The sequence below is a fragment of the Acipenser ruthenus genome, chromosome 10 (genome assembly GCF_902713425.1).
Source record: "Acipenser ruthenus chromosome 10, fAciRut3.2 maternal haplotype, whole genome shotgun sequence".
NCBI classification, from domain to species: Eukaryota; Metazoa; Chordata; class Actinopteri; order Acipenseriformes; family Acipenseridae; genus Acipenser; species Acipenser ruthenus.
Window position 1 is genome coordinate 48,108,947 of NC_081198.1, and position 25,364 is coordinate 48,134,310.

At 34.5% G+C, this 25,364-nt stretch overlaps 2 protein-coding genes across 4 annotated transcripts in view; one reads left to right on the forward strand and one right to left on the reverse strand.

Annotated features, from left to right (window-relative positions):
- The window catches only part of LOC117408450 (TGF-beta receptor type-2-like), a 16,708-nt gene extending 15,193 nt beyond the window's left edge, over positions 1-1,515 (reverse strand). Inside the window, exon 1 of the mRNA XM_059032419.1 lies at positions 1,460-1,515. Within this exon, the coding sequence (XP_058888402.1) occupies positions 1,460-1,481 (22 nt within the window). The 5' untranslated portion in view covers positions 1,482-1,515. The remainder of the gene's footprint in view (positions 1-1,459) is intronic.
- On the forward strand, positions 1,195-25,170 carry LOC117410701 (sorting nexin-4-like). 3 transcript variants are annotated; one of them, XM_034017452.3, is made up of 14 exons: positions 1,195-1,382; positions 2,587-2,711; positions 10,054-10,192; positions 10,288-10,437; positions 10,678-10,725; positions 13,041-13,096; positions 13,223-13,295; positions 16,027-16,088; positions 16,818-16,883; positions 18,816-18,905; positions 19,387-19,486; positions 19,977-20,122; positions 20,804-20,918; positions 23,630-25,170. In XM_034017452.3, exons 1-14 carry the CDS (start codon positions 1,239-1,241, stop codon positions 23,675-23,677), a joined length of 1,362 nt encoding a protein of 453 aa, XP_033873343.2. In that variant the 5' UTR covers positions 1,195-1,238; the 3' UTR covers positions 23,678-25,170. The 3 variants fall into 3 exon arrangements, with proteins under 3 accessions (XP_033873343.2, XP_033873362.1, XP_033873352.2); XM_034017471.3 differs by having other exon boundaries at positions 1,197-1,398; XM_034017461.3 differs by having other exon boundaries at positions 1,197-1,352.
- The last annotated feature ends 194 nt before the right edge of the window (positions 25,171-25,364 follow it).

Genomic DNA, 25,364 nt, shown 5'->3' on the forward strand with positions numbered 1-25,364 from the left:
TTAAACTATAATTGAAAGGGAAAAGGGAGGGTGTGCTTGGCAGTAAACTGCAAACATATTTTATTTAAATCCATAAACTTTGGTAATTGGATCAGCAAATGGCCATGACTTTGTTTGGTATAAACAGGAAACCAAGATAGCTAGATTTAGAAAGGCAAAAGTGCAGTGCACTGTTACAGAACTGTAAAAAAAAAAAAAAAAAAAAAAATGTTTAAAAGCTATTGTACTTCGGAAAATTGCACAACATACCGTACTGAATGTCACACTTACAAGTAAAAGCTACACTGACTGAAATCAGTAAAGTGGACCACTAACTCACTCCCACAAACTCCTGGCTATGCACATAGCATTTTACATTCAGTGTTGTTCATGATGAGGTTGATGGTTTTGACATGGTTTCCTTTTTTCTTTTCTTTTCTTTTTACTAAGGGATTCTGGTAAAGTTACATTTGAAAGACAAACAGACAGCCATAACCCTCTAGATTATGATAAACACAATAACGTGTGTTTAAGACTAAACAATGTACAGCACTAAGTGGTAAAACACCACCATTACTGTATTAATGCAGTGGCTGTAGCGGAACACAAACTGCATTCATTATTATTAGACCATGTACTGCACAATGAAATGATACAATTGTAATAGTATTGTAATAATACCGTTCAACGACGGGATAACAGAGTACAATTACTGCATTAATACCGCAGTTCTTTAAAAAAAACGAGCTGCATTAAAATGAAGTAAAACACTTCGTTCTTGTAAGGAGAGCCACAATTGTTATTGTGCCTAGCCGTGCCAATGCTAAAGCCACAGCATGGCCGTGTGGGACACGCAGATTTTTATTATGTCCGAACGGGTTTAAATAAACGTGCAAAATACAGTGCATTTAATGTATTTTTAATACCATCATTAAATCATATATATATATATATATATATATATATATATATATATATATATATATATATATATATATATAGGTTAAAGAAATGTAAATCATGTAAAATTATCATACAATTACTTACTAAAAGCATCAAATAAAACGAGTTGGCAATACGATACTCCGTTATTGTGTACGTGTAACAAACTTTTATGGGACCGACTTCGCTTTGTACGTGGCAACCACCAAGTAGTTAACTGTATTCTGCGTTGCTCGGTTTGTGATCCAGCCAGAGCTCAACAAACTTGTAATGTAAAATACTGTAGTGGCTGTGACGAGAGGTGTTAGTCAGTGCGCATGCGAGGTAGCGAAATACTGGAGAGGATGGCGGATTCTACGAGTGAAGATGTAGCAGTGGTCGGAAATACCGACTTTGCCGCTGCTGACCTACACAACAACACAAACAACACGGTAACTGGATACAGCTGTTTTAGCAAAACCGTGAGAAATACCGGAGGTCAGTTATCGTAAAAACCTTATGAGATACTGACTGTACCGTACATCAGAACAGGCCTTACCCCAGTCACCGCTGTTGCACATAGCTGCAGCTGGAGCTACTCGGGCAAAGTTGTGGTGGGACTATACACCTCACACTGGGGGTTTCCGTTACATTTTTGTAGGGATATGTACAATTGTATCGCAGTAATATTGTTTAACTTTGATTTTATGAGCGACTACTACTTATTAAAATGATTGGATATATAAAACACAATTTCGCAGTTTTATTTTAGCCTTGAGAATTTTTTTATTTTTTTTATCCTATACTTTTTACAAGCATGTCTTAATTAAATAATTATAATGAAATATTATAATATAAATTACATTCAGGTAGATTATAAATTAGTATTTTAAGCATTCTGTGTTGTGCAAGCTTGTACTGTATTAAGTAATGATGTGTAGACTGCCCACTCTCCGTGTGACACCCGGTCATCCAGTTTTTAAGCAGAAATTAGGTTAGATAGTATATATTTATTTTAACACCAAACTGGGCATAATATATAAGTGGTGGTAAAGCTTTATTGTTTTATATAGATTTTTTTCGACTGCATAAAATATAGTTTCTTTACATTGTTTCACCGAGTGTGTAACAACAGACGACTTCATTTTAAATGCTTTTAATGTTCGTTAGTGTGAATAGAATACAAATGAGGAAGTTTTTATTTGCATACGTTCAAATATACAGACTCGTTTCTCGGGGAGTTTCCAAAAAATACATGTATTGCAAACGTTTTATTTAATAAATAAATTAATAAACAATTGCACATTGTCTCACTGGTGTTTCATAAATCATGTGATGTATTGACTGTCGACCGTACACTGCGAAGAAGATGACATTAACAATGTTGAAAGGTCCCAATAAGGCATAATTTCTGAAGAACCGAGCAAAGCACAGCCATGCAAGCAAGATGGATGGAAGGAAGCCAGTTAGATTAAACAATAGAGAGCAATGATTAAAATAAAAATAATCATTAGAGCAACAATAGCATGATTGAAAACATGGAGGGTAAAAATGCACTGCAGGTATTGCAATTGCATTCTCTAGCTGTGTTACAGCTGCAGAAAGGAGACAGCCCTGTGCTAATTGTTTTATTTATGTATGTGTGTAATGAAAAGTTGTCATCATCTTTTTGTGTTATAACAATAGATGATGGAAGAAGGGGTGCCTCTGCTGAAGAAAATGGAGATCAGTGTTTCAGAGACAGAGAAAAGAACAGGGAAGAATGCCGTGAACATGCAGGAGGTCTATACGGTCTACCTAATCGAAACACGGTAGGGGCAGTAACACAGGCCTGAGGTAGTATACAGTATTGTAGTTGAACAATACAATGGTTGAGGAGTCATGCCTACAGGTAAAATAAATGTTTGTAGGGGTGGTCAGCCATTCTGCAGGAGTTAAGTTCCCAACATTTTGTGTTTGTATTGTTTTATATATTTAACAGGCCAGTTAATCAGCTCCTGTAGTGATCTGCCTGTTTATTATTGCTAGCATCAGTGGACAATAGAAGAGTGTGTGCCCCATAGTCGCCTCAATATCACTAAACATATTAATCATTTATCTGGAAATGTGTTTGATATTTGTTAAATTAATTTTTTTTTTTTTTTTTTTTTTACAACAATGCAACATATATTTACATATCTCTGATGCAAATTATTATTTGTTGGCTGCCCCTTATTATTTGTTTATTTAGCAGATGCCTCTATCCAAGGCGACTTACAGAGACTAGGGTGTGTGAACTATGCATCAGCTGCAGAGTCACTTACAATTAAGTCTCACCTGAAAGACGGAGCACAAGGAGGTTAAGTGACTTGCTCAGGGTCATACAGTGAGTCAGTGGCTGAGGTGGGATTTGAACCGGGAACCTACTGGTTACAAGCCCTTTTCTTTAACCACTGGACCAAACAGCCTGCCCCTTCCATTATCCCTGGAAAAAAAGCTACATAACTATGCAAAACCATTGTGGGTGATGATCTGCACAAATAATGTTAGTATAATTTTAAAGCTTGTTTGAAGGGCTTTCCAATACAAACATCAGCATTACCAGCTTTTTTTTTTCTATTATGTTTGAGTGGGTTTTTTGCATGTAATTATGTACCCATACTCAGTAGAATTTGTACTGCAGATTAATCATTTGCATGTATTTATAAATTGCAGGATATCAAAGCATGACCTCTGGACCCAAGCAGAACTTTTTCTGTAGTACAGAGGTTTACATACAAAGACAGATTAAAGTTTTCACTAATCCAGTTTTATTTTCTATGCCATATTTTGGTAAAGAAAAAAATGTAATAGAACTTATAAATGTGAACCTTGAAATGTAAAAGTCGGCTGGCATTTCCATTTGTAGTCTGTGTCGTCATTAGTAATTTTAATCTTTGCCATGTTTCTTAATTTTATGTGGTGACATTTCAACATTGCACAAAAATCTGCAGTTCAGTATTAATAGATTTGCATGTGTTGAAATGTGAAGTCCCTGTAACATATAAAATGTCAAATAAAAGTCTACTTAAATATGGGTTCCATCTTGAAGTTGGTAGTGGTATTTCTCATCCAGTTAAATTCACCACCTAAACTTAAAACATTCAGTGTAACTTGGCTGGGGGAGAAGGGGGTGGGGGAAGGGTGAAACTGTATTAAAGAAATGTGTTGCTGTGGACATTTAGCAATTCATTCGATATAAAGCATCCCTGTGGCTACAAGACCATGGCTCTCAGAATCATGTCTAAACTCTTCAGGTACCACAGTGTAACCATAATCTGCCCCAATCCAACATTCTGCCCCTAGTGGATGTAACAATACTGCATGTACTATTTCTTACGCTGTGGTATTTCTTAAATTCACTTGGGACAATGTAATTAACTAGAATAGTATGAGGTGCTGCTCTGTTGTCATTATGTTAATATTGATCAGAAGCCAGACAGCATTGCAGCATCTACTCTCTGATGATTTCTTACTATACATGTTTAAAAATCTAAGCCTGCTGTGTATACATGTTATGTAGTCAGTAATCAGCAGCTTGTGTGCATCATGTATTGTGTATGTGCACATGCTTTCCAGAAGTCAGTTCCAATGATGGAAGTGAGCAGAGTTATCACTTGAGACCAGTGGAGTTGGAAATTGGGGGTTTGGGGTTGGCAGAAATTGTTAAATATTTTAAAGGCTGGAAATGCTGGATACATTAGATTGTGGAACAGTCCATGAGGTAAGTAAAGTGGTACTGTGCTGTTCTCATGCAGTTTGTATTGTAGTAATTATCCCTTGAAATTCCTATTATACAGTACCACATCGTTTATGGTGTACAGTGTTTATGCTGGCTGATTAATTCACAGAGTTGTAACACCCTTTTTGTTTTTACTGCTTGTGCACTGTAACCGGTTGTCAGTAATCAACTAACGCTTATTTTTTTGTCTGTTTATTTATTTATTTTTTGCAGTTAAAAGTTTAAAAGTTAATTGAATTGTTCTCATAGTCTAAATAAAAGGAAAACATTTGCGTGAAATAACCATTCTGCTGATGAGATGTTACAAGTGTATGAATATTGCAAAATTAATTTTGTTCTTCCTAGCCTCAAACGTACCTACTATTTTTAGGCTGGCAATGAAGAGAGATGCTGGCTGTGAAAAAAAGGGTAATTAGATATCTGCACATCTGAACTGCAAAGATATATTGTTTTTTATTTTAGTTTTTGAAGATATCTGGTTTATTAGGTCATTGTCTAACTGTTGCCAGACTACTTAATTTGATTTAAGGTACCCTGCAATTATAACTGTTTTGTATAATGTAGGAGTGTTTTTTGTTTTGTTTTTCATATAGATTTCATATGGTTTGGCAAACAAATTTTTACTAAATAGGCTACATATTCAAAGCAATTATAAAATATTTGAGATTGATTTATCAGTGGCATATTCCATGAAAGAAGACTACTATGAAAGGCGCTATATAAAATAGATTGATTGATTGATTGTTAGATGTACCCTGTATTACATTCTATTAAAAAAAAACTTCTGCTAAAATTGAATGTATAACAATACACTGGTTAATTTATATGCTATGTGTGATGGACAAGCCTATTTTTGTGATTCATAGACACAATAACTGATTTTACTTTTGGAAGTCAATCTTAATTTAACATGTTTTTTTATTGAGATTATTTTTCTTTGTATATCTATCTGAAACTGTACTGAAGAAACAAGTAGGTTTGAGTCAAAATGTGGTCGTTATAAAGTCATTTGCAGTTTATTTCCTCCAAATTGATGCTATAATATGTTCTAAAGTGGGGAAACAAATAGGAACATCCCTTTTGAGAGTAAAGAATTTACTGCAAGAAAGACATCAAATCCCTTTTATCTGTTTAATTCTTAAAACATGATTTAAAATGACAAATCAAAAACAATTAGTAATGGATAGTGAAAATCATTCTCATTAGACTTTGAATGAAAGAAAGTGATGCTTGATAGGTTAACAGCTAAAAAACCATGGGTCTTTAAAATACAAGATACCGTTGGCTAGTTGAAATGTATCTCAGTCCTGTGTGGACACTGGAAGATTGGTTGACTCCAAGCTCAGCATCTTCCTAAATTAGGCACACCCAGTACAGTGTAATATTCCTCTCTATACTGTAGAAAAAAACAACTTTTGAACTTTGTAAGTTAATCTGAAAAATAACTGAATTCTGAAGTAGGCTCAACCAAGCGTTGCTCACTGTTCTGCTTCCTTTATAGTGGTTGATACTAACTGTGACGTACTGATGAATAGATTTTGAGGGACACGTGACCAAGGCACTTACTAGACCCTAGAGACCAATTTAAATTCAATATATAAGGAAGGACTGTGTAGCATTTTTTTCCTTTCTTTTCCCTTTAAAGCCAGGAAAAGAAAGGAAATCTGGACCCAATTATGCTTTTTTTAAGTATTACAAACTACAAGACAACTAATTTCAACCCACGCTGCAGCAGAATTCTAATGTTGTAAGATGAGAATTCCAGTATAATTGACTGTTCAGGTTTTGGATACTTCTGGGAAGGGTACCTTGGTTTTCTGGTGCCTGTGCCAACCTTAGACAAATTCAGTTACACAGAGAACAACTTTCTAAAATTGAATGTAGTTTCTAGATAGTGAATTATATATTCTGGAAATTGGTCATACAGGAAAACAAAGCTTCAAATTCAAATTACTTTTTTTTTTTAATCATACCTGTATTACACAAAGGAACACTGTCGAGTCAACTGGTCTTTGAGTGTGTGGGTACTGTTATTTCTGATGAACTGATAAAGTTTAAAAAGAGATATTTTGTGTGATTTGCAGTGGGAAATATCCTTCCTGTCCGCAGTCCTGGTGAGGTGTCTGTTTCCCAGTTCCGTAGTGCTTCACAGGGAAAGTAGGTCTTGATACTGCTGATAGTGGTGCCCAATAGTCATTCGGAGTATTTTAGAGCCTTTGTAATTCAGACTCATTTCACCTCAGTTGTTTTTTTTTTTCAAATGTGTGTACTGCTGCTACTGCTGTAATAGGCTGCTGTAATGTAGACATGTTGTTTCCAAGCTCTCTTAAAACTCAGGAAGTAAAATAGAAATGAAAAACGTGGATCGTCTTTTTTTTTTTCATTTAAAAGAGTGCAAACCAATGTTTTAAAATCTTTCCTATTAATAGTCTTGCTGGTCTGCCTGTTATTGTGCTGAGTGTGTTTTGGTTCCACACTTGGTTTTTTTTATATTAATTTATGATATGCAGATATTTCAAATAACACAGTAGATAGACTGCTGCATCCTGGTACCTTTTCTGTACGTCACAGGCTATTGGATTGAGTTTAAACTGCAATACAAGAAACACTTGCAACTTGATCCGTTGCATTGTCTTTGTAACATCTGCATATTCCAAATTAAAGTAGAAAAAAATACAAGCAAAGAACCAAAAGATCTTGTGTAGCAAAAAAAGGTGATTTAATTTGCTAGCGCTAATAAGATGTAAAAAAAATAGATTTTAAACACTTGGTTAGCACTCTTATTTGAAACACTGGAACTGATACGTGAACTATTTTCAACAGGGAATTGCTGTTAATCAGTGAGGATTTGGCACACATGTGCCTATACCCTGCAAACAAAGTTTTAAAAAATTAATTAAATAAAAATCATATGGAGCTTCCAGGTGCTCCTTGTAGTGAAAATGACTGCTACCTCATACATTGCAACTTAACTTAAAAATAATAATAAATCCTGTTGCATTTACATGACCGGCTATTCCAAACATACATTTTTTTTTTTGACATTCAGCCATGACTGCATGTATGCTACTAGAGAAGCAAAAGTAACTTCATACTCTCTTCTCAATTGGCTCAATTCAATTATCAGGGGCTCTGATAATTGTTTTGGCTCATTCCTCCAGAGAGGCCCCTGAGGATAATAAGGTTGGTCCTTATTGCCAATAAAATAATGATGACAGCAGACCTGCTAAATAAATCACTTTTTATTATTTACGTTCGCTCACATCTTTTTAAGTTATTGCAATGAATGTAAAGTTGTCCAATGCGGTAGCCTTTGAAAATAGAGTTCTGGCAAGTATGTGAAGCCCCTTTTCAGATATTCAGAGCATCCCAAATACCAACAACAAAGTACAGCGAGGCTTCAGCAAAACAAACATTCACATGAAAGGAAAACCCAGTCAATGTTTCTTGTGTGTAAGCCGCATAGAATAATGAAAACAATACTGCATCACTGTTACGATGTGGTCGGTGGCACACTATACATTTATTTTAATGTGAAATTGCAGCTTGCAGAGTTTCATTTGTTAAACTTTTCTGACGGCATTTATCAGTTTGTTTTTTTCTTGCCAGTAGGTCAGTCAGGAAGCATAGAGCTGTATTGTTGGAATTCATCTTAAAAAGAAACACATGTTTTCCTTCTCCGAATACAGCACAACTATTATATCAACATGCAAGGCTAATCTTTATTTACACTAGGGCAGCAAAAGGGGCATATTGTAATTGGATTCCTTATGTGGTCACACATACTGAGTTGAGAATGTCTTGACGCAAAACAGAAGTTTCTTTTTAGCGTGCATATTAGCATAGGCCCATTATGGGTTCTTGTTTCTTTTTAGGAAACGCAATTTTGCAGGGTGATATTTCTTTAAAAATGTCACTATTGTTACATTGTCAGTTTGGGTAATATATGTGGTATGAAAAGAAAAACAAAAAAATGATCTTTATCTCCTAAATCCTATCAGTATAGTTTCCTCACAAAGAGTAACAGTTCCTGTTTTACTAGGCATTTGGGGTGCAGAGATTATTTGGGTCACAGTTAAACATGTGTTGTGACTTTCTTAAAATAACCCAGCATTGTGTAAATCTTTATTGGGACTCCTTTATTCTTTCTGCCATTTTCTGAGCAAGCATTCAATTGTCCATGTGTTAGCCTTAGGAGGGCTGCAGACACGAAAATGAATACGGTAACCCCAGTTTCATGCAACAGTCGTGATGGTGGCCAAACGTGTGATTACTGTTGTGTAAAAATGTAGGTTAAAATTAACAGTTGCATTCATGAAATTTAGAACAAGAACAATGAAAAATAAAAATACACTTAAGGTTTCTGTGTTACACACATGCCATTAACAAAATGCTCTGAAAACTTAAAAAATAAAGAGAATTATTTTAATGAAGGGCTGTAATGCAGCAAAAAGCTCAATACTCTTTTATTGAGATTTTACATTTTTTTACATTTACACCCATTCGTTTTTTCATTCATTATACATTTCTTTTAAAGATGACATTCATGCATACAGACATACATTTTGTTTTAAAAGCATTTAAAATACATTTACAAACACCAAGACAATTGTGCTTTGTACATGGTTAAAACGGACACAGATTAACAATGAAAAAGTCAACATGAAAAAAACCTGTGCTGTTTTAAAAGTGACTGGAAAAAAAGAACCATCTATAAAAAAACAGTGCTTGTGAGGGCCGGGGAGTGCTCTCTAAAAAAGTTCAAAAGTGAACATAAAACAGAATAAAACTATAGAACTAAAATCAGGGACAGGGGAAAAGGGACAGTGTGTAAAATAGTGAGTTAAAATTCTAAAATTTTAAAACACTTAAAATGTAACTTTTAATAGCTAACATTAAAAATATTTTAGATACAAAAAGCTCAATAATTGAACAAAAAAGGAAGTGAAAAGGTTATCGTATGAAGCTGAACATTGTTTTCTTTGTGAACTCAGTAAACCAACGTGATCTTCCGCCAGTTAAATCATAGGGTGCCTAAATAATGTTTTGAGTCAGCACAAACAGATTTTGTCATCTGTTGCAACTTCTTTAGCAGCTGCACCTATCCCAGCTTTGATAGATTCGGTTACATTGTTTACCATCAGGAGTTTACTGCTCAGAATTACATTTCCCATCATCCTCCTGCTCACATGGATACCAGTGGGCAGGAGGATGATGGGAAATGTAGTTCTGAGAGGTCCATGCAGGTAAATGGAAAGACATCTTGAAGCAGGGAATGCAATTTAAAAGTTTTAAAAAGTGGTCAAAAGGTAAAAAATGCAAGCTCTAAAAATCTCATACATTGATAGCTATGATCACCTCTGTAGTGACACATTCTCTTTCCTTCTTAATAGGCCAGTCGATGCCATAACTGAAGGACAGAGCACGGCTCCAGACTCTCTCTGGAGGAGATACAGTGAATTTGAGCTGCTGAGGAACTATCTATTAGTTACTTTCCCGTACATTGTAGTACCTCCATTGCCTGAAAAACGGGTAAGAACAATCACCTCTTAATGTTAAACACAATCTTTACCTGCAGTGTGTTCATCAATTGGTTCATTGATTCTTTCTTCTCTCATTTGACACAGGCAGAATTTGTCTGGCACAAGTTGTCGGCAGATAACATGGATCCTGATTTTGTGGAAAGGCGAAGAATTGGGCTGGAGAACTTTCTGCTCCGCGTTGCTTCACATTCTGTTCTCTCGAAAGACAAGATATTTTACCTTTTTTTAACACAGGTACTCTATACGTTTCCCCCAACAATAACCATATAGCAGAAACAAACTAAGTTGTTCATTAGATAGTAGTTAGTACATTTTCCCTTCACATATACTGAACCACAATAACTTACTTGACTATAGCAATTTTTAGTAAACCAGACGCATTTCTCATTGTTTATTGGAATTACGTGTGTCTCAAAAGGAAGGTAGTGAAAGTACAGAACATTAAATACCTTTCTTTTTTTATTTTTTACATAGGATGATGGCTGGAAAGATGTGGTGTATGATACAGGCTTTCAGGCAAAGGTAATGTAGCTATTCAATTTGCTTTGTATGCGTTTTGTGTTGCTTAGCTCCTATGTCTTTTTTTCTTCCCTGCACTATAATTCAGTTATGTTCACTAAGACATACATACAAAAATAATCCACGTTATATGAAGTCACCAACCAAGGTGAAAAGCCATCAAGCTGTACCCACGATCATATTGTAAAAATAGCTATTTATTGTGTGAATTCTGTTGAAATAGAAATATGGCTTTAATAAATACTGACACTTTGTCAAGAGTAATGTTTCAGCGAGGTTCACTACCTTTGAACTTTGTGTGGCCTGGGAATGCCAGCTCAGCAGTGTTTTAACAGTAAGGCAGGCCAGGGGATTAGATCTATGACTCTACTGTTCAAAACAATGGAAAAAAGAAAAATCATTTCTCCCCCTTAAAAGCTCCTGCAATAGAGAAAAGCTCCCACTTAGAAATAACAGTGATTTACAGCTTCATAGCGACACGTCTTTATGTGGTTTGCTTTGTAGAGCCATCAGAAATTAACATGGAAGATTGCTTTCATTACAGTTTGTCAAGTCATCTTTTAATTTGTAGTCTGCCAGTGATAAAAAGATATGTTTTGTTGCCATGTTGTACCTTACATTGAATGCAAAGCACAAGCAAGCCAAGGGAGGGGAAGACATCAAGTATGCAAAGGTTTTGCCTAATGCATTCATCAGTGATGTTGTGATAGATTCTAAAGGTTTTATATACAACTATAAATAGCACGATATGTGAAGATACACTGGTTATATCAGTTATCTGGTAATATGTTTAGCTACAGTATATGAACTCTACATGTCTCATGTCTGTTTTTAATAAAGTAATTATTTGGCATGACATAAAATACCGTCATTGTTATTCAGTAAAGACATTGTTCTTTTCTCAGTTCTGGGATGCACGTACTGTATCCGGAATATTAATTTAAGTCTCATATCTGTAATTGTTATTTTAAAATCTGTCGAAAAAGGATTTACCAAATTTACCAGGTTCGTTTGAAGCCAATTAAATGTTCTTGAGAGAAAAAATAACAAAAACATTCTGACAGTACACACTAACTTCTCATATTTAATGTAACCCTATCTTTGTATACCCCTGGCCAATGAAGTCACTGCCATCGAGATCATGCTTCTGGAAGCTTTTATGATTGGGTCCATTACTACAAGGAGTAATATTTATGAATACACTGGTATACTGTACAAAATATGCTTGAAAAAGAGAAATGTTTGCCTGCAAGTTATATAAACAACAAATAAGGAGACTGCACACAAACGGGGGGAATCGGTCAATGGGACTGGCAAAGATTTCCCTCTTACTATTTGCCACTTTGGTGTTAGAGTGTGGACTGTATTTAGTTATATATAGCTAAAAGTAAAAGGAACAGGAATTCTTTGCAAAAGAAGATCCCTTATAAACCAGGTAAAGCTATCGAGAATGAAACTTGATTAAAGATAACAGCATTCTACAATGCATGATTTATTGTTCTAGAAATATAATATGCATGGCTTAGGGTTTAACAGGGAAATGTGTTTACACTGGGGCGCACACACACATCTGCAGTGTTTGTTTTCTTTGGTTGTAGAGATACAAAATCCAGAGTGCCCAAGGTTTTTTACTTTATTGAATCACTTAATAAAGGGCTGAGCGTATTTTTAAAATGTAATGTGGTTTTGTGTAAAACTACACAAGGGAGAACTTTTCCTGCTTTATTAACCTTGTTCTGTATTTATGTGATTGGAGTTCCTTCCTTGTAATAGCTTTCTGGAATATGCATTAATTTCTGAGAGTAAAGTGCACTGAAAACAAATGTTGCTAACTGTTTCCATCTGTTGGCCCTAAAGGTTGTGTGCAATGACTTTTTGTAGTGTTTAGCCCACTTTCCAGGTTCCAAAATTGTTTAGTATACAGCCTTAAGCTGGCACAGAGTCAGAATAAGAGTACCATAGTGTTTTATTAAATTATATACATTGCATTACCAGTGCTAGTGGCACATGTTTTAAGCATGTTTATTTTCAGAGTAGAGTTTCCATTGGCATCTAGTGGAAGTGTATTGTCTGCTCTAAATGTAAAACCTACCAATTTTTCATCTAATTTTGTACCAGAAAATGTCATTAAACTTTAAAGTAAAAGCAGCGTGTGAAATTCCTGCCTGCAAATACAATTTATTTGCAGTTTGATTTCACTGGTCAGTAAAATGTTGTCATTGTAATGGAAATGTTTTCCAGTGAGTATGTAAAATAGAAATACAGTATTGCACATCATACAAAGTTTTTAATAAATTATGTACAATTTTGTTTTTTAGGCTGACTCCAGGTTGAAAGCTCTGAATGCTACCTTTAGAGTAAAGAATCCTGATAAGTAAGTGGTTTTTACATATTTACACAAGGTTAGACAAAGTAAGGTAAACAATATATAGAATAAAGTTTTATATAAAGAGTTATCTGTTATCTTCCCTATGATGATTGTTTTCAATCTCATTTTCAGAAGATACACAGAACTGAAACACTACAGTGATGAATTGCAGTCAGTCATATCGCAATTGCTTCGAGTCAGAGCTGTAAGTATGGTCAAGTAGGTTAATAGTACCTTGTATATGTAGCATGTACAGGCCAGTCTACGTTCTAGCTGAGTATGAGTGATGCACTTGACGTTTTAGATTAATTGAAATACATGTTTGTTTGTTTTTTTTTAAATCTAATTGTACCTTGTGCATCATATGCAAGTGGCATTTTATTTTACAGTTTTTTCTGTCACGAGTGGTCCGACAATGAATCCAGGTGTTTTAGTTTAAACCAGGCAGACACAGACTCTCTCTGATATAATTGTAAGCTGCCAGTCATTGTGATTGAAAGGCTGCATTTCTATCACTTTGCTTATTGAAACTGTCAAATTGAAACTTTCAGTATCACAGTTTTAGAAATTCAGGATTGCTGCAAGCCAATGAATCAAGCTAAGTATGATAATATAACCAATATGTATCTATAGATAGATAGATAGATAAATAGATATACACAGTCAGCAGTCGGATATCCGTTACCCAGATACACGTCAGTTGTGTTTTACTGCCCTTGTTTTAAGAAAAAAATCAATCCCCATTTTTATATGTATGTAACAAATTAATTAATGCACTTACCCATCACCAGTTTTCTGATACAAAGCCCATCTTTTCAGTGTTACAATTTATCTTAATATCCATCACAACCCGCATTTAAAAAAAAAAAAAGAAAATTTACCAGATGAAAATGCAGCCAAAACAAAGTGAACGAGACAAGCTAGGGTAATGTAACAGTTAATCATTAAACAGTTTTAGATACTGTAATGCGTTTTTTTTTTTATCTGTGATCTTTCTTACTTTTATGCATTTTCATTTGCAAGTGAACTGTGACATTAGGGCCTTATCGAGTACTATATTCTGCAATTTTGAATACTGACTTTGGATACTGTTTTAATTCCGGAAACTGTGTTGTGTGTTTATTTTTTTGTTTTTTGGGGTTTTTTTTTTGGTTTTGCTAAAATGCATTGCATTTTACGTTTTATGCAGTTCTGTGCATGGGTAACATTTTGATTTAATTTTGCTGTTGGGTCGTTAATGGGAAATTTTACATACCGCTACAATAAGTAATGGATTTAAAAATATGTCCTGTATTACAGTTAACATGTCGCCTCTTTAGTTTTGGCAAGTGATATTTTCAGAATCATATTGTTCTGAATTAAAATACTACTGTTAAAAATATAGTACTGTACCAACAAAACATACAGTACATCTAAATGGAAGCCTACTTATTTTAAAACACAGTCCTTTCAGTTATGTATTTTTGATATTGTCAGTTTTTCAGGGAACACAATAAAGATACAAGGGTTGGAACAAGCCAAAATGCAATAATCAGATATGCGTCGCATGCGTTTAACCATCACTGAAGTCAAAATTTTATAGGGTCGGATATGTGAGTGCTGACTGTGTGTGTGTGTGTATATATATATATATATATATATATGTGTATGTGTGTGTGTGTGTGTATATATATATATATATATATATATATATATATATATATATATATAATAGTATTTACAATTATATAACCGTTAATTAATGCTTTGTTTTATTTAGACAATTATAAGTTATTAATAAAATAATACTTTTTTTTTTTTTAATGGCAATGAAAAACATAAGTAAATGATACCGTTTTAAAGGAAACTGATAAAATATACAGTACAATTTGAAATGCATTAAGGTGAGTAATAAACTAACTCCATTGTGATTTAGCAGTTGGTTCAAATCATTTAACAGCAAATGCTGGAGTTTTCTGTATAGCACTGTAAATAAATATAAACTATAAAGAAGGGGCAACAATATTAATCCAGAAATAGTACAACTTTTTTATGGTGGGTTGTTTTTTGAATAATAATAATAATAATAATAATAATAATAATAATGCAACGATAAATACAAACTTCACTTCTATAGCACTCTTCATGCACGCATTCCAGGGCGCTTCACAAAATAAATATAAAAAAGCTGTGTCTAATATATAATCCAGCTAAAAAAAACAGACCCAAACAAATACATTTTCAAACAGGATTTAAAATATTATTATTATTTATTTATTAGCAGACGCCCTTATCCAGGGCAACTTACAATTGTTACAATATATCACATTATTTTTTGCACATTATCTTTACATACAATGACCCATTTATACAGCTGGGTTTTTACTGGAGCAGTCTAGGTAAAGTACCTTGCTCAAGGGTACAGCAGCAGTGTCCCCCCACCTGGGATTGAACCCACGACCCTCCGGTCAAGAGTCCAGAGCCCTAACCACTACTCCACCTATTAAATTGTGCTAGCATTCCTGATATGAATCGGGAGCAAGTTACAAAGATAAGAGGCATTATAACTAAATGCACTGTCTCCGACAGAGTTCAAACGAATTTTAGGGACTGTCAGAAGATTAGCATTTTCTGATCTTGGAACAACCAGGGATATATGTGGTCAGCAGATCTTGAAGAAGGTCCAGAACCACATAAGGCCTTATAGGTAATAAGAATAAGAACTTTAAAATAATAATAATAATACCATCTGTAATAAAACAAACTTGAATGAGATGGATGCAGTAATTTTATCAATTAAATATGCAATTAAAACCAAGATTAACTAACATTAACATTTTTAATCACGAGATTAATTGCGATTCATTTTTTAATTGCTAGACAGCCGTGGTAGGTGGATGGATGGATGAGGCTCAACAGTGAATGTTCTTGTTTTAATATTATGGTGTTATTTACAGAAAGTAGCAGACCGTCTGTATGGGGTATACAAAGTTCATGGAAATTATGGAAGAGTGTTCAGGTAAGACAGAAATTGAACACTTGGCTAGACAGAGTCTGCACCCTTCACAATGTCCTTAATTATTATGATTGTAGCTTTGAAATTGGTCTATATTCAGATTTTGGATGACCAGATACATTTTAAGTTAATAGTTTTTTGATTTAGTGTTTTAAGTGCACATGGTCTGTTTTTGGGGTAGCCTTGTACCCCATTCTAGCTTCAGAGGAATGCAAAAGATATAACATCAGATCTCCTGGTTACTGGCAGAATAGATTTTTGAGAGTTGCAGGAGAGATGAGGGAGATGTAGAAAATGTGTATTGCTTCAAAAATAATTGATTTAACCCTACGTGTATATTTTTGGTTTTTCTTTTAGTTTTTTTGTCCAATAGTCATTTTCATGAAAATGTGTGTATAATACACACGTTTCCAGCACTGTATTTGATAACTGCAAAACAGTTTGTTAAATTTATTTATATATATATATATTTTTTTGTAAAAAAAACTGGTGATGTAACATACTTTATTCAATGAATAATATTAATGTAAACCAGTTTTGTGGATTTTATTTATTTATTTATTTTTATTTATTTATTTATTTTTTTAAGTTAACTACATTTATGAATGGGGTGAATTTGCACCCCATTCTGCATGCCATGTGAACCCTATTATTTCCGCTGACGATGGAAGGGTTAATCACGTATAACCATTACTAATGAACAATTCCCATGCAATTGCTTTTGTCTGGTAGTGAATGGAGTGCCATAGAGAGAGAGATGGGGGATGGGCTGCAGAGCGCTGGTCACCACATGGACGCGTGAGTACCCTAAAACACACATCAACTCCAGATGGTGTGTGCAGAATGAAGCACTCTGGGATTTTTTTTCATTTTGCAAATTGAATGTAAAGCTTTCAAATCCTTTTTCCAGATAAGTTAAAAACTGGTTGAATTTCAATCAGGAGCCGATGTAAGAAGTAGCTGAACCTTAGGGAGTTTTCAGTTTTTGTTGAATTTGTTCGTTTTTTTGGAACGCCACTAGATCTCCTTCAGCCACTGTGCCAAAGAGAACTGGTGACATAACTTAAAGCTGCTGTTTTTTCAAATCTGATGAGTTCCAGATTGACAAGCAGTGTCTGATGAAGCCAGGTATTCAATCCAGTGGCATTGACTTCATGTATTGAAGTGAATGGATATACATACCCTTTGACACATTGTTATTTCAAGGATCAGTATTTATTACATTCAGGCATGATCACGTATACTTCCTGGATCCCTGAATTGCCCAAGAAAAAAGATTGTTTGTTCAGAAAATTGCCAACATCTTCGGGTACTAATGAATAAGCACACCTTAGAACAGCTGGTTTCCTTTTCCTGTAATAAAAACAACATTTATCTTTTACAGGAAATCCTAGATCACGAATAGAAAATCTATCTCTTTTTTTTTTTTTTTTTGCAGAGCTGTGCAGATCTTTAAGAAACAGACAGGCAGAAATGTTTATATTAATCTGTTTAGTTTTAACAGAAGTGCTGTAAATCATAATTGGAAACTCATTATGACCTGAGCATTTGCCATGATTTAAATGTAGTGCTGAACCCAATTTATGACAGAACGTATACTTAAAGACTTAAAGAAGAGTTAAAGAAGACAGGCTTTTGAGGAGCTAGATTTATAGAAACATGTCTTTTGGGATCTACTGAGTATGTGCGATATGGAACTAGGCAGAGGAATTTAAAGGGATTTTGACTGTCTTGATTTTAGTAAACGATTATGTATTTTTGTCTCATACAGAAGAAATGTATTGTTTTGTCTTATAAATTGGCCCCTTTTTAATAGTAAAGCATAGAAGGAATGCATGTGTTGTCAGTTTTTACAGAGGGACCCTTCATTCATTCATTTATTTATTTATATTATAATTCACATTTTTAAGGCCACTCACACCATAAAGTCACACCTGTGTCGTCCATTACGACCGGAAATGTTAACGCCATAGCTTGAGCGCATTTTCACCAAACAACCGTAAACTTAGTAAAAATGTCATAGAACCAAGGTCCAGAGCCCAACTGAAAATCACTCGAAGGGGCCGTCTGGTAGGGCTTAGTTTTCTAGTTCTCAAACTGTCAAGATGCTTGTATATGAAAGTTTGTCCCTTCTTAAAATACATAAGCTTTTACAGGATGTTTTTTTCTGATTCAGAATAGAATTTCCTCTGTTATATGTATTGCATTTAAATTGCTTTGTTTCAATGTGTGCATGTGAATGTTAGTTTAAGTTAATATATGTTTTTTTGTTTTTGTTTTTAATATTTTTAAATATAACTGGGAGAAGATTTATTTGATCTAAATATTTATTTTTTGCATAGTATATAGTCATTGTAGAATTGTCGAGGTGTTGATGTTTCTGATCCCAGATTGGGTCTGGGATGAGATTGTCTTTTGGAGTGATGTTGTTTTTCGGGATGTGAGGTTGCTGCTGTCTTGGGTTGTTTATCTGATGCTCGATCATATTCCCTTCTGTAAATGTTACTTCATTTGTATTTTCTATTTTCTGTTTTTGTGTTTGTCCAGGGACTGCCAATGAAAATTAGCTCATAGCTAAATTTGGGTGCAAGACATGTCATAAATGTTAAAAGTTGTATGTCCCTGTCAAATAAATACATACATACATAAATAAATAAATGATTTTAGCTGGCACACCAAAACAAAATATGGGTGTAAAAGTTATCTGGTGTTATCCATTACTGATTTTAGGTATGCTGCATCGGTGGATGATATACTGGAAGAAGAGGAGCACTATGCAGATCAGCTAAAGGAGTATCTTTACTATTCTGAATCCCTGAGGTAATGGTGTCTGATTTTAATAATGGTCCCAGTGTACTGTATTTTAAGATGATGTTGAAAGAAATGCAAGAATATCTCTTTCCAGCAATGCAAAAGTGACACGTGCTGTCTTAGCTATCGGCATTTCATTCTTACATTAACATTCATTCTTCCCACCTTGCTTGCAGACTTGTGTGGTCTTCATGTGAACTCCAGCAAATGCAACAAAACGAATAAGTTTACATACAGTAACCTTTGTTTTTCACTCTTATGTGTTTTTATATTACATCACGGTATGCAAGAATGTGATGACAATAAAAATATACTTATTCACTGTTGAGTAATCGATGAATTGATTATTATTATCAAGTCTATTGATAGATAGACTGAATAGACTGAAACCTTAAACTGGAACCTCCTAAAATGGTAAATGTATTTATTTAACCAGGATAGAACCGTATGAAGTAGTAACATGGTGTTTTGCTCCTGTTTGTCATTGCAGGGCGGTTTGCAGGAAACACGAGCTCATACAGTATGAGTTGGAGATGGCGGCTCAGGATCTTGTCTCCAAGAAGCAGCAGCGTGAAGAGTTGACAACTGGGGTGTGTGTGTGTGGTGGGGGGTCTTTTTTTTCCCATCTTGATTTTCAACCACAGAGTCTTAAGCAACTTAACAATGAAAAATGAATGGTGCTTGGCATAACAGCACATTTAGGGGGAAGGGGGGTGATCTGAAGTGCAGGGTTGGATTTAGATTTTCCAGCAACTTCAAGGCTGTTCCAGCCACAGTGAATTATATTGTTTACATAATTAGGTGAAAATCCAGAACTGATGAAAGCTGTAAAGTACATAGAAACTTACAGTTCCCCAAAAGGAAATTACAGTTCTTTAAGCACAGTATGCAGAAATAATTTGTTGGCATTTTGTTTCAATTCTGTTTGTTTTTTATCAGTAGATAGGATTTCCATTCAATATTTTGATCACAACAATCAAATTATCTAGAATACGCTCATTCCAGTAGGTCATGGCATAAAACCATACAATAAGAATAGTGATTTATATTATATATCCCTTTTTAATTTCTCTTTTAAAGACTGTGAGGACGTTTTCCCTGAAAGGAATGACCAGCAAGTTGTTTGGACAGGAGACTCCAGAGCAAAGAGAGGCCAAGTTAAAAGTCTTAGAGGAACAAATAGTTGAGGGGGAGGAGTTGGTGAAGACCAGCAACGCAGAATGCGAGTAAGTTGATGCATGTACATGGTTGTTTGTAAATAAATCAGGTGCTGTACTTGACTTAACAGTTATTTGATACATAGGCCATGGCTTTGTAGGGTTTAGACTGCAGTCTTCAATAATTTCTTACAGCCTACTATCAAGACAAATGTTTTCACCATATAACTTATTCTTAAAGCTGCACTGTTTGGCTCAAGATGACAATGTTTACAGGATACAGCTAACTGCTCATGTGTGCTGCAGCTGTAAGGTGCTGAAATTTCCTGACTCATCACTTTTATACACCTTTGTTATTTGTCTCATGCGGTTTACACGAGTTGCATGCATCCCATTTCGCAGCACATGTTTTCTTTAACATCAGACTCAGAGGCCCACAATTAGGCAGACTTCTTCTTTGACCTCAAATTGTATTGAGCGGTTTGCATTCTGTTTCACTGTGAGGTACATTTAAATAAAGTGTTGCACCCCTTGCGCCATAGTGCTACCCCACACATACTATGGATACTATATGTGAATTGAAAAATGGCAATCTGGCTCTGGGGGTCCTATATATCTTTTTAAATTAACATGGGTGGTCTAAAGTAAAATTATATACTAAAAATTGGGGAGCTACCTGAAATGTATTTTTAATATTTTTTACCATCACTAGAATCATCCTTGTGTAATTGTTATTTTTCCTTTATCCAGTGAATATGTACGGAATGCTTGGGTAGACATCGATCGCTTTAAAGAGCAGAAGAACCAAGACCTAAAGGAGGCCCTTATCAGCTACGCTGTGATGCAGATTAGCATGTGTAAAAAGGTGGGCATTTTTGTTCTTAATATATAAAAAGTTGCATACTTTTTTTTCTGATTTTACAGAAAAAGTCTTTTACACAGTTGACTGTTTGTCAAAACCTGACAAGTTAGAACTTAGAAATTCATAAATCGTGGAAATTCAATATGATAATACCTAAATGGTGTATCTGATATATTCTGTTGATTTCTTAATTTGTTTATTTATTTTTATAAATAACACAAACCCAGAATTTTAGATGTTCACTTTGATGTGTACCTTTAGAGTTCCATTGCTTTCTAAATCTCCTTCTCTAGTGTTTATACATTACAATAATAAGGCGGACAAATCAACCATTTTGATTTGCATTTGGTCACTGAGGAGCTCATGTGTAGACCTATAAACATTTCTCTTGTGTACTTTTCCCACATTTTGTAGCAGAAGCAATTATTTTTGCAGAGCAAGCTCGGAGGAAGTCTTTTGGAAAGACTGACTAGTTGGCTTGCTTCCAACGTAATTATTGAGTGTTTATGTTAAACCTTTGGTGATTGCACTAGAAGTTGCCCGATGCTGGGTTTCAAATGATCTGGTAGCAGGTGACTGCATTAATATACCTCAAACTTATCAGATCAAACTAGTCCAGCATACAGCACCCTGGCACGCACAGCTGTAAGGTAATATACCTTTATACTATCCACAGTGCAAGTCATCTTAAAATTATACATCGCAGGCATGTAAAGTAAAATAAATGTGCTGAAGATATGTTCAACAGAATGCAACAAAAGTCTGAGCGTGGAGAGACGCAGGTGTATCAGCAAACTGGATGACCAAAACCATCCAGGCATTGGTATGAATGTTTTAGCCATTCAGAAATGTGTAATTTAGTACAGCTAAATGTGGCTGGATAGATTGGTTTGAATGCATCGCTGACTAGACAACTTGGTGAGTTGCTCTTATTTTAATTATTCAAAAAAATCCTTTACTGCGATCCATTTCAGATCTTCCACCCCAATCGCCGCTTACAAACATCAACATACATATATGCTTGCTCTGAATGCTACAAAGCCCTCAGATCTGTGGAAGCTACAAGAGGGCCTTTATCTGTTATATAGTTTTATTTGTCTCGGCAAAGGGTTCAGTGAGATAGCAACCACAATTTTAGTATTTTCATTACTAGCTTAAATTAAAGACAGTTTTAAAGATAGTATCCATTTTCAAGGAATTCTTTACGCAAATAAACATTATTTGCGAACCTATTGTTTTAAACAAAAACAAAAATGCCAGGCACAACTCAGCTAGTGTTTGAGTTGTAAGTAATCTTTTAAATTGAGTTTCTTTGTAAGTACAATGTAATCCTGAATTAACAAATACTGCTACTATTGTTTGATGTCTAGACTCACAGTTCTTATCAGATATATCGACTTCACAAAGACTCGCAGCACAAGTCAGATACACAACCAACAGGAATGTCACTAGATTTGTCTTAATCACGGAAAAGAAGAAAACATTTCAGAAACAAAATCTATTAATGCCATGGTAAAAAGGTAGGTTTTTACCTAAAGATTAAGAAAAATAAAAAAAATGTAAGCCAATGTCGCCACTTTCTGGCATGTAATCCTGTTCGGCAACGCTACCACATACTGAAAGAAGAAATACCTGCAGTAATTGAATGACTACTACTTGATCATTTTTAATCACTTTTTAGTAAAGAAAAAAAGTTAAATGGTAAAAAAAAAAAAAAAATCAAACTGACTTTTCAAATGGCAATACTCATTTAACTTGTTTTCTTTGTACAGTGAAAAATTATAAACCGTTTTTATAATTAAATGCATATTAAGATTACAGTGCCGGCACACATGGCACCCACTGAAAGAACTGAAGGAGAGGTTTTAATTGGTAAATAAAAGTAATTGCTGAGAAATATGAGTGCATAAAAGCCAGTCGTTCAATTGACATAGGATTAGAAACAGTCTGGAATGACTCCAGTTAAGAGTTGTTTATTGTTTGTGTACCAGTTCACTGGCTGACACAGAAAGATCACATTCCAGCTTTTAATTAAAAAGCAAGTAATTCGCCTTTTCATTTTCCAAAAATGGAAGAATGTTGAGAAATAAATAGTGTATTATGTACATGACTGGACAACCGTAAATCTGGCCAGTATTACTCTTATAATCCATAGCCAGCTGCAGCTGAGATTTTCGTGGTGATTTTCCAAGCCCCATTGAGAAGCATTGAGCAATGTTTACCAGCAGTCATGGGATCTAGCCCTAGGTATTGTTATGCACTTGCATAACAATGTGTTTTATGTGCCTGCTGCTGCTGTTTCATTTTTAGGTGGTGTAAAAACACAGTAGTAATCAAAAAAAAAAAAAATTGACTGGAAAGATCTCAAACAGATCTAGTTAAATGCAGGCTTTTTATTGGGAATTCTACCAAAGTTCGAGTTATTTCCCGTCGCATTAAGTTTCTTGATGATGTCTTCCACGGGTGTGGATTTGTTTTGGATGAATATTCCCAATCTTAAAATAAATGATATGTTCCAAACATAAAGCAGAATGGAAAATGTTGTTTCTTCGTATTATAATTTACAATCTGGTGCACAAATCTTAAATGTATGCATATTAAACTTACTGCAGTCTTTTATTGCATATGGCTTTCAACATTTATTTTATGTGATTTCTTAATGGTGACTTGTCAAATCTTTGGCCTTATTATACGTGTTTAACACATCTTTTTAGGGAATTCAAGTATGGACCAATGCTAAAGAGTGTTTCAGCAAGATGTGATGCTGATTCCAAATCCTATAACTTCAGAGGAGCAACAAACCACAGAAGCAAAGCCAATGATTACGGACACCAAGAAAATGTTGATGAAATAACACAAGACCTTTTCAAGTTGAACGCAGTGGAGCTTATTTAACGTGATTGGCCCAAATCTTTTATTTCAAGGAAAGAAAATTATTATTTTTTACAATAAGATGAAATCATGTTTTAGTAAAGAAACAAAAAAAGATATAGATGAATGGAAACATGAATGGTACCCTTTAAAAAACAATCTGGCGCTGCTAAATTCTTGTAAATTATGTAGATTTAGATAGTTTCCATATGTACCCACTAGATGCCAATTTTTCCATGTTTTTTTTTTTTGTGCACGTTTTCTGAGGTTTTTAAAGAATGTAGTTTTGGTTGAAAATGTTTCCCTCAAAATGGTTTTGGACTCTGCATACATATTTAATACATGGTTTCCATCATTTTTAAATATGAAAAAAGTAATTTGATATGTTTTCATTCCTTGTATTTTCATATGTATCATATCATTTGGCTGTAATGGTCTTAATGATGTATTTTGAATCCAGTGGTTTAACGTTGACAACCTATGCAAAATACATTGAACAGTGCTGTTTGTGATTATGACAGCTAACCCAGAATACATTAAATACACAATGAACTACTTCAAATATTCACATTTCAGTTAAAACTGATGAGGATCTGACAGAGAGAGCCATTACTTTAAAGAAAACACTACTGTTGTGGCTTACTCCTGATGTTTTTAAAAGGCGTTTAAAACTTTACATAATTGAAAAGTGCTGAAGGTGTGTTTTCCAATAAACCACACACAAGTCTTGCCAAAGTAGCTGGTTTCCAAACTGTTCTCTCTTGAAATAATCTTTTTTTTTTTTATTGCAAGCACAGTATGTTCATGAACACGTATCGCTGTCGGGTGTTGCAAGCTGGAACAAACTCATGGTACTGTTTTCCTTGTATCATGGGAGTGTCCTACTTCCAAAGGATACGTCTCAATTCACTTTTTAAATGTGGGTTTTATGTTAGACCCATATAGACATAACCCGACGGGCATACCAGGGTGCAGTAAATAAAAAATTAAAACCGACTGCGGAAGAGAACAAACATAGAAAGAGACAGATGCCACAGAGCTACACCTTACAAATACAGTGTAGATATTGTATTTGATGCAGTTTGATTGCCTCTGCTAAATACAACTGGTGCCTGCTTTTGTTTTGTTTTTTGTTTTTTGTATATTTTATCCAGACTTCAAAGTTAGCATTTGTTGTCATGCCTGATTTTGTAGATAGTTGTAGTAAATTTGACAAGGGAAAGAATGTGTACATACATTGTAAGCATTGTGCCAAAAATGATAAGGAATAAAGCTTCTAAATTGTCAGATTTTGCTTCTTTGCGAAAATGTATAAGATGGTTAAATTTATATAGAATAACTACTGTTAAATATTTTCATGAATAAAAATGAATCTTAAAATACATTGGAGACTTCAGTATTCAATTCACATTGCATTCAGAAAGAATGTCGAGTTTGCAAGACTGATCTTGTTAAAAGATTTATATTGTATTGAGAAGCATTCTCTGAAGTACTACCTGGTTAGGCATTATTTTGGGAGTTACAATTTCCCATGAATTGGCAAAGATGACTCACTGTCACAGTTGCTTCACATATAAA